Source organism: Parasteatoda tepidariorum, chromosome 10 (genome assembly GCF_043381705.1).
Source record: "Parasteatoda tepidariorum isolate YZ-2023 chromosome 10, CAS_Ptep_4.0, whole genome shotgun sequence".
Taxonomy (NCBI): Eukaryota; Metazoa; Arthropoda; class Arachnida; order Araneae; family Theridiidae; genus Parasteatoda; species Parasteatoda tepidariorum.
In genome coordinates this window covers 17,209,386-17,220,183 of record NC_092213.1, presented here as the reverse complement: position 1 = coordinate 17,220,183, position 10,798 = coordinate 17,209,386, and the positions used below count along the sequence as shown (strand labels likewise).

At 27.8% G+C, this 10,798-nt stretch overlaps 1 protein-coding gene across 1 annotated transcript in view; it reads right to left on the bottom strand.

Moving 5' to 3' along the window:
* Positions 1–519: 519 nt before the first annotated feature.
* The window catches only part of LOC107451779 (probable G-protein coupled receptor AH9.1), a 15,638-nt gene continuing 5,359 nt past the window's right edge, over positions 520–10,798 (bottom strand). The window contains exon 2 of the mRNA XM_071186665.1: positions 520–2,616. Coding sequence (XP_071042766.1) covers positions 1,509–2,606 — 1,098 coding nt within the window. The 5' untranslated portion in view covers positions 2,607–2,616 and the 3' untranslated portion in view covers positions 520–1,508. The remainder of the gene's footprint in view (positions 2,617–10,798) is intronic.

Sequence of the window (10,798 nt, the reverse complement as noted above, 5' to 3'; positions counted from 1 at the left end):
TTCAAAAATTAGGGAGTTTATATGTAATTTAAATAAAGTAATTTAGTTCAGTTTTATGGATCACATTTCTGTATTTTCTGCTTCTAAAACACGCAGCTAATGATGCAAAAGTTATTTTTAATATGAAGCTCTTAATCTAAATTGAATAAAAATTTTGTTTTTTTACTTACTTTTCCCTTTAATCTGCATTTTTGCTTTTAGATAATGTTGAATTCAAGTGCTCAGGATACACTTTATAAAAAGTTGTTTTTGATTTGACGTTTATATATAGTAGAATCATTTTTCTTTTTATACAAATAAAAGATTATAATCAGTTTCTACTCTAGGCTTTACTTTTGAGAAGATAATACTAAAGAAAGTTAATCTTCAATTTTACGTTTTAAGTGTGATTTAGACACTTTAAAATGTATTTAAATTCGTCAGTTTTAAGTAGTTGCTTATATTTTTATGTTTTTTGTTGCTTTCTGAAGTTTTATCTGTTACTCTATGAATTAGGCTAAAAAAGCTTAGGATACCAATTTACAGCATTAAAAGTGTTGATACTTTTTATTTTCATACACATTCCATCTGAGTTTTTTGTGTTGCCATCGGAAGGCTTTGTAATATGTACTATGCTGAAAATTAATCTGAGTCGCAAAAACAGTTTCAAAAAAGTCTTTTATAATTATAAGTTTAACAGCCATTTTATCTGTGTTATTTACGCTGCCCTCAGAAGAAGCTGCATTATAAGTTGAGCTGAAAATTACTTGGATAGCCTATTCTATTGCATTAAAAGTTTCAATAAGTTTAATTTTCACAAACACTCAGTCGGTCAATCTGTGCTCCTTCTGTTGCCTTCAGAACACGATGGGTCATCGGAAGAGCTTAAATAGCTTGGGTAGCTTATATTATTACATTAAACGTTTTCATAATTACAATTCCACAGAAATTCCACTTATATTACCATCAGAAGACGTTCCATAATTAGCTAATCTGAAAAAGAGTTTGGGTTGCCTATATTGTAGCATTGAGCGTTTTCATAGCTAAAATTTTAACAACCAATCCGCTTGTGCTTCTTGCGTCGCTGTTAAAAGACGTTGCACTATAAGCTGAGACTGAGAAAGAGTTCAGTTAGAATATGTTGTTGCATTGAATGCTTTCATAAGTATATATTTCACAGACACTCTGTCTTTGTTTCTTGCGTTGCCATAAGAAGACGTTGCACTATACGTTGAGACTGAGAAAGAGTTTAGATAGCTTAAGTTGTTGCATTAAATGTTTTCATAAGTATAATTTTTACAGACACTTTGTCTTTGCTTTTTGTGTTGCCACCAGAAGACGTTTGCACTATACGTTGAGACTGAGAAAGAGTTTAGATAGCTTAAGTTGTTGCATTAAATGTTTTCATTAGCATAATTTTCTCAGACACTCTTTGTTTCTTGTGTTGCCACCAGAAGACGTTGTACTATAAGCTGAGACTGAAAAATTCTGGTACTTTATTGTATACCAAATATCTAAGTTTTAAAAGCTTAGTTACCTCCGGACGTACCATCTGAATCCCGCCTGTTGCTCCCAGAAGTCGATGCATTATAAGCTGAGTTGAAAACAGAGGGCATCGTGTAGCAAGTCATGAGCGATATAAACGCTCTTCGGTATTTTGAACTGCACCAGCAATAAACGCAAAAGTTTAAGCAGTGGTTGAGAATCTCTAAAGTATCTGCAAAGCAAGTAAACAACAAATATCCATAGTTCTTCTTGGCGTCATAATATCGCCAAATAAAACTGTAAATAGATGCTGGCGTTTTTCCGATAAATATTAGCACCACAAGTCCCGCTAGCATGCAAACAAGTCTGCGCTCTTCTTTGCAGTTTTTTCGATCCATCTTACTTTTCCGATCGAGAGATTCTTTGGGTGAACTCATTAACTCCTTTCGCTTTTCCAATGTTTTCTTGAAACGTACTATAATTAGTGTATTAAGGACAGCCAGTGTTGTTATCGGAATCAAGCGTACACCCATTTCTTTGATGACAACATACGCTTTGTAGACTTCGTGAGATTTGTAAACCTTATCCTTGAATACAGTGTATTTTATTCCCTCCCCTGTTTGTTGAGATGTATCCACATCAACGTAATTTATGAAAAAAACTGGAAAATACAGTGTTAATGCAGTAATATATGCAAATGCGATTGCATATTTGGCTTTCCTCTTGTTGTGGATATCTTGATATTTGCCAGGCAAGCATACAGAAAAAAATCTATCCACTGTGAGAACTGTGACTAATAGAGTGCTGCTAGCCATAAAAGCATTCAGTAGAGTTATTTCAAAATGGGCATAATACACAGCAGCAGCATATGTATGCATACGAACTTTGAATTTTTTAAATATTAGAGAGATATAAAATATGCAGGATATTATATCTGATATCGCGAGAAATTTTAGGTAGCTGTAGGTGACTCCTTTTAAAAGTGGCGTGCGTAGAATCATCAAGTTGATTATGTTGCCAAAAAGACCAAAACCAATTATGAGGGGGGCAATGACTCCATAGAATATGATGTGTAAGGTTTGAATCGTATCAGCTGGAATTAGCCCTTCAGTAAAAGTTTCAGTAGAATTATTGACTTCCATTTTCCTAAATCTGAAAATAAAATGGGAAAGGTTTAGTTTAATTTATTCAACCAAAAAAAATAAACGTAAATCTGAAAAATAAGTTCCTTTTTGATTCGAAATTAAGTACAAACAATAAAAATATCTGAAGTGTCCCTCATCAATCTGAAAGACTTTTTTACAGACAGTTTTTAGAATCTAAAATAATATATAAATTTAGTTTTGTCTATTTTGAAGTAATTATTAAGTTATAAAATAGAAAAGACTACAATTTTTTCCTTGATTACAAAGAGAATTGTTGGATGTTAAGCTAAATTACTTTAAGACTTTGCACTTCGAACAGATAATTTTTGCATTTTAAAAGGCTAAATTTTAAATGCAAATTAAAAAAATTAGAATAAAAATTTCCTTTATTTCTTTCAATAATAAATTAAAAAATTCATGCATAATTATACCTTTCAGCATAATTTTTAGAGTTTAAAATAACTTATAAAATTTATTTTGTCTATTTTGAAGTAATTATGAAGTTATAAAATAGCTAAGACTACATTTTTCCATGATTACGAAGAGCATTGTTTGCTTGGAAAATAAATAACTTTAAGACTTTGCGCATCGATCAGATAGTTTTTGCATTTTAAAAATCTAAATTTCAAACGTAAATACAATATTAGAATGAAAATTCTATTTTTGTGTATAATGAATTCAAAAGTTAATACATAATTTTGTATTATACGAGTAATTTTTATTATAACAATTTATCAATTGAATCTGAACTCCGGTGAGAAATCGTTTCAAGTTAACTTTTTAGACGGGATTTTCCAACTTAATTATTTATCGACCATTTAACAAAGTTTGTGTAATTCCTTATAATTATTTTTTTCTCAGTAATTTATGTCTCTGAGACAAATTGGAAATAGAAAAATTGTTTATACTTCTATATTATGTCATAACCAGAATAAAAGAAAACTTGATTTAAAACTTCATTAGATTCAAAAATATACAAATTGGCAAAAACAGTCGTCATCTTCCTAAAGCTCAAAAATATGTGCCATTTTCAAGTCTGACGTAAATAAAAGGAAGCAAAAGTGATAAATCATAGTGGCCGAGAGAGGTACATCAGGGTAAAATACATTTCCATTCGCTCTTGAGAGTTGGTAAGTAACTAATGTCATTAACAAGGGAATCAGAATTCACATGTGTAAAACAAGATTCCTGGGCATCAAGATGAGTTGATGGAGTGGAAATACTCTTTGGCATTATCGAAATTGAATCTGAGTATTAGATGATAACAATGAGCAGCAATTGATGATTTCCCGCATTCTTGATAACTGACTTATCTATCGTGTTTTTGAGAGCTTGAAACAAATCGACTTTTATTTCCAATTTTATATATTTTTGAAGGGAATGAAGTTTTTAATCAAGTATGGTTTTATGTATTTAAGTAACGAATTAGTTAATAACACATTAAAAAATAGTTATGTAAGAACTCAATGTAAAAATCCGTTAATCAATGTAAGAACAGCTAAAAATAGGATAAGAAGTTAGTAAAACGTCAAGGATAAATAACTAATTAACGATAACAGTTAAAGTAAGTGTTAATAACAGATGAAATAAATATTTAACTTAGTAATAGGTAAAGCATTGTTATCAACAGCAGGTAAAAAACTAGTTAACAATGACGGCTTAAGCACTATAACTGGTAAAGATATAGCTAATCTTAATAGATTTTTCACCAGTTAATGTTACTAGATAACTACTACTAGTAACTGTTGACTAGTTGTTTCTTTTTCAAAATAATAATATAGGTGGAAAACAGAATTAGGGAATTTTTAAAAGTTGTAGAAAGAAATAGTTTTCAAAATTTTTCAGTATACGCGATTTCAAATTCCTAAATTAAATATATTTTTTACACTTTAAATTTGTCACAGAATGAAGTAATTAAGATAGTGTTATTTTTCTTCTAAAAGCTACTTTACGCAATTATTTTGTCTTTCAACTTATCGGTTCAAGTAATCTTTAATTAAACGAATTGTTGAACTATCGAACCGCTACACCATGGAATTACTGTAATTAATTATTAAAAAAAGGGAAAAAGTATATCTTTGTGCTCCATGTTGTCTTGCAAATATTTTCTTTTTCAGAAATCTTTGGAATTTATAAAAGAAAAGAAAAATTTTATACTCTTCAAATTAAATATTTATATTTCTAAGCATTTTTTCAATACGTTTTTATTTCGACTTATTAACAAAGGAAAAATTTTATTTATTTTTACTTTTCTTATCAACATATAAAAATAGCTCAACGTAAGAAAGAGTATATTTTAAAAAATTTAGCATTCAAAACATTTTCATAAACAATTTCTAAAAATTCCTTTTCTAATAGTTATTAGGAACACAGTTTTTTTTTATCTTACACATAATACCGTGATATTTATTTCGATTCATATTTATAGAGAGAAGTAGACAAAAATAATACAAACTTTATTTTTTCGATTTCTATACGTCACAGACCAGACCGGCACAAAATACTTTATAGCACATTATACTTTATTTAACCATTATTATCAGGTGGGAGTTTCAGTGACACAAAATCGAAGTGCTCCTGAATAAAAATTAGGGAAAATCATGCAAAATATTCCCTATTACCTTTTAAGTCACATGCAAAAAGAGAAACGTTAATAATTACATTTGGTAATAATACTGTTCTCACTGTTCGACTGAAGGGAAAATTAAAAATATTAATTCATGCATACTTAAGATTTAAATATAGAACCAAAACGTTGGGTGTGACTAATAAAGTGTGAGAAAGCGTTTAGTTTTAAATAATAAAATAAGAAGAAGATTTAGATAAAAACATAAAAAAGATTAGCTGAAGCGTTTTATGTTAAAAATATTGTCGTAATTAAAATTTAGTGAAAATATCATTTACTTCTGTCTGTATCTACAAGGCATGTTTAAAGTAGTTATTAAATTTAGTAACAAAGTTCAGTTATTTCATATCTGTAGAAAGTAGTTAAAGAATATCCTACGAAATTTACTTATTTCCATTCGTGTTAATCGAGAATAGCAAACAAATATAATACAAACTTTATTTCGATTTATATTTATAGAAAGTAGTTATTGATACATGTATTATTGATACATGTATTGTTGATACATAGTAATTTAGTATAAGCAATAAATATGTGATACATTTAGCATTTTCCACTATCGCTAAACCTTTTTATATGTCTTAATTTCATAAAATAATAAATTTCTTACAATGGTTTTTTTTTATCGAAAATTTATTTGTGAAATGTAAAATATATATACCGTTATTTTTTAAACTACAATTGAATTATTTTTTTAAACTGCAGTTAAAGAAATATTATGTTCAAAGTTTTAGATTTGTATTTAAACTACTAATAAATTATTAGAACTAAATGTTATTCTTTAATCCAATACTATTAGTGATCTAGTGAAACTATTAACTAAGCTTTTTTTTTTCGTTTTTCACATCTGTTATAAAATTAAATTCGAATTTAAATGCGAAAATAAATAAACTCTAAAAATGTATCTTCAATTATCCAATAAAATACCCGTGACAATGAGTAGCATTAATTACAATAGTTAAAAAAATCTTTAATTTTAATTAAACAATGATTTTTCTAAAAGGGGGTTTTCTCAAATAAAAAGAGATATTTAAGGAAGAAGAATATTCCTTTAGGCTAGATAAGAAATTACTGATCTTATATAGACCCCGTTTTCGTTGAACATAATCATTAAGCAATAGGTCATTCTTTTCCTCCATTTAATCAGTTTAATAAATGCTACAGTAAATTTTAAAAACCAATAACATGTATATAATTTCTTGCACATGTAGTATATAATTGCTTAACTTGTGTAGTAGCTCTAACAATGTCTTCTTTGAGTTACAATGGGATTACGGTATAAATATTTTTAGAAAATTTTGAGCAAATAATTAATAAAAGAAAGTATTAGTTTAAATAAATTAGAGCTATTGATAAATTCATTAATGGAATAAAAAAATTAAAATTACTCACCAAAATTTAAGCAGAATTAAAATTCTCCTTATGACAAAAGAAGTGAGTGAAATACTAAATGGTGACAAAAAACTACTCCAGCGAAAAAAATAGCAATTGCTTTTATTATTTGAATAGTAGTTTAATAAATTAAATGAAACAATGAATATTTTTACTTTAGTTTATAACATTTGATCTGTAGAAAATATAAGAACTATTATTTAGGTTCACGAAACTTTATGTGGATATTAATATTGCATCAATACATCTGCGCTAAAAACCCATCATGCTCATCACGCAATTCCGTACCATGTATCCAATATGCATTAATCAATCATTCTTGAATAGCGTATAAACATAATAAATAAATTGAATCACTTTCAAATTAATATGAATTCTTTTCACTGCTTAAGCAAACACATTGTGTAAATGGGGTAGTTTCCTTTTCTATCCAAAATGTTAAAACAATTCCTTTCGAAAATTGACAAAATATTTAATCAGTATTAATACTAGATTCCAACCTTCTCTTTTGTAATACGATTTGCAATTATAATGATTATATCATTATTGCAAACGATTTTGTATTGAAACAAAAAGTTTTAAAAACAAACTTTCCGTTTTAATATCAAATATTTTTCAATACTGTACCGACGATATTTTTTATTGTAACTTTTTCATCAAATTTAAAGTACGTACAAATAAATGAACTACCCTGAGTATCTTTTAATCTAATGATCTGATCTTCACATTCTAAGACTCAATCTTAATCAGTTGAGGGTGACCTCAAATATAATAATTAATAAGAACAGACAATATTTTAGGTCATGAAATCAGGCACAAAAACGTACGTTTTCTGAATCAGCCTACCTTTTTTCGAAGGTTTCTGATTTCTCACCCCAAAAATATGCAGTGCAAAAAAATAGCTTTTAGTAAATATTCATTTTTTTAATAATAGTCGAAAACGTTTTGAATATTCATTTATACGAATACTTGTATCATGTAAAAGAGTCTAATTTTACATGACAGTACACTAAATTTGAGCTAAATTGGTCGAATAGTACTGTGAAATTAAATTTTAAAGAAATCATATTTTTCAAATTTCGAATAACTCGTCTACTAATTTAGTTAAAAATTTGTATTTTGCCATATAGCATTACGCTCATTTAAATGATGTAAAAATTTTCAGACCTTTCAAAGCAAACATTTTTCGATTATTATTATATAAATTACTAACGAATGATGAATATTTACTACAAGTTTTTTTTAGGAGAATTTTTTATCGAGAAATGAATTTTATACATGTGTACAAAAAAATTTAAACTAATTTATCACTTAAAAAGATCTCGAGTCACTGCAAAATACGCAAAAAGCAAAATTAACATTAAGGGGTTCGAACTTTGTACAGCTGTCCTAGCCAACCTCTACATTTTGAAAAAGTAACGAGTAAAAAGTTCTTATTTTAAAAATTAACAAGTAAAAAGTACAAGTAAAAGTACAAGTACTAAACAAAAAAAGTAACGATTTAAGAGTACATTTCTGGGAAATCGAAAATTCAAAGTAACCTAAAATTTTATTGAATAATATTCTTATGTTCTTTAATGTTTTCGCAAAATTGTTGTTATTCACTTAATTATTTTTAATTTTGAAAGTTATGGACATTAACTAATTTTTAGATTCGGAAGAATATTATAATATAATTTCATAATATAATCGCATAATATAATTTTAAAATCAAATATAATTTTAATATCAAACTTTTTATGGATTTGTACGAAAAAGAAATTTTATCTATTGTTTTATTTAAATTACCATTGATTTAAAATTGTTTTACTCTATAGAAACGCGTTTTAAAAGCACAAACATAAACAAACCAAACACGGGGTTTCAGATAGCTTTGTGATCTTTGAGCTAGTAAAAAATAATTGAATGTGCAGTATAAGGTGAAACAGAACAGTCTACAGTTTTATTTGTAACAATGGCTAATGCTGAAATCACGGGAGAACATCATTTTCCGAACACTTCTGCCTAACGGAATAATTAAAATTTGTGAACGAATTTTTGTATCAGCGGCTAGTAATGCCTTCGAGTTTTCAAGAGTTAAAATAGTAATTTTAATAGTTTTCAATAGCACAAATAGTTCTGAAGTTCTTAGAGATTTGATTGGGCGTTGTTTAACAAGGTCGGGCATAAACATAATTTTAGTAAAAAATGTACTAGATAAGAATGTAATTAGTAAAAAATGTATTAAGACAAAAATTTATTACTAGTGAGCTCAAAAAGAAAATTGAAAAACGTAATAACAAAATCCAACATTTCTTATTTAAAATGTATTAAATAAATGCATAAAACTCAAAAATGAATGAAAATAACTTGCTAATTAATATTTTTATTCATTTTGAAAAATAATTGCATTTCGAAAGTGGTGTCACTGAGTCTGCTGCGAGAATTTCTCAGAACGTGCTTAGCCACGATGAATAAGCGCTCCACGGGAGCACAAGAAGGTACTGCAGTATTATATTTCATATATAATTTTTTTGCGATTGGATATCGATTCAAAATTGATATGCTTTCCGTTTCGACATTTAAGCTCATGTATGCCATAAATTCTTCTGTCGCTGGTGATAACATGATGTTTTCAGCTTTAGAAAATTTAAAATCTCTGGATACAATTCATTTGTTATTTAAACAAAACTGTTTTCTAAGAGGAAAAAAAGCATGTCCCCAATAGAAAAAAAAATAATAAATGATAACAAAAACAAAATTATAACAGTATTCATATGGGCATTTGTTCATTCCAACCCCCCAAAACTTAACAGTACTATTGAAGATTATTTCTTAGAATTTCATCAAACATTTTGGCTTGAAACTTCAAAATTTAACAAAGAAGGACGTTTTAGTGTTTGTAGAAGCATACCGCCGTAACTATCATTCACCTTCAGATTGTCACAAAGATAAGGTTTCAGGTGTCAAGATAAGATTCAGGTGTTAAAATAGCCTGTTCACGTATGTCAGAATAATTAAAGCCTTCACACATTTGAAGGTTGGTAGAATTATTTTTCTTAAAATCGTATACATTCATTATACTTGGTTTACAGAATTTCAAAGCTCACTTTTTACCATTCTGAAACTTTTTCTTGCGATGAAAACCACCGGTATTCGAAACCTTTGCTATTCATGTCATCCTTTATCACAGGCAATTTTCACAAGATGAATGATGACTGTTCTGGACACACAATTCTCTGGACACACAATTCTCTGGACACACTATTCTGGACATACAGAGTGGAGTGTTCTCCAACACTCCACTCAAAATGATAGTTGCATTCAAAAAAAGATCAAAAGAGCCGTCTTTTCCTATTCCGTAATGACAATTTTAAAAGGTCAAGGCATTTAAACACGAAGTTAGCAGTGAATGCATATATATTGCACATTAATTTTATAAATTAAAAAAACATAAGCATATTGTTTTAAATTTAATAATTTTTTTTTTTTTTTTTTGTTTTATTTTTTTNATTTTTTTTTTTTTTTTTGGAAAGCTTACTGAGTTTTAGAAAAAAGCAACGATTTCATTCGACATTTTCGTTGCAAATACCTGTACTTTCTCCCTAAAAAAGTAACGAAAGAACAGGTAAAAGTACTAACTTTAAAAAGTAACGAAGTACAAGTAAAAGTACGTACTTTTTACTTGTACCGGTGGTACAAGTAACGAAAGTAAAAGTACTGCCATATATGATAATTTATATATTATAAGTTTGTAAAAAAAGGCTATTAACATTTAAAAGCAATGAAAAAAAATTCATTGATATATTTATATTTAAACTAACATAATTGATATTTGACATTTTATATTTTGATGTATGAGTAAAACCTCATATGAATAGGTAAAACACTTCTATATTATGTATGTTGTTATGTACTTCTGTTATGTATGCTGTTATGTACTGTTGTTATGTACTTATGTTATGTACTTCTATGTTATGTATGCTTGTATGTTGTTTTGCTCTACAAAAAAAAAATTACTTTATTCTCTATGACACATTTGAGTTGTCTATTGCTTTTTATTCTATTTACATGCCAATATGTTGATTTAAATATATCCAAGTACATGCCACACAATAACTAAATTAATCAATTTGATATTCTAAGATACTATCTGTATAATTAAAAAACCTCTAAATATGTCTATATTGAA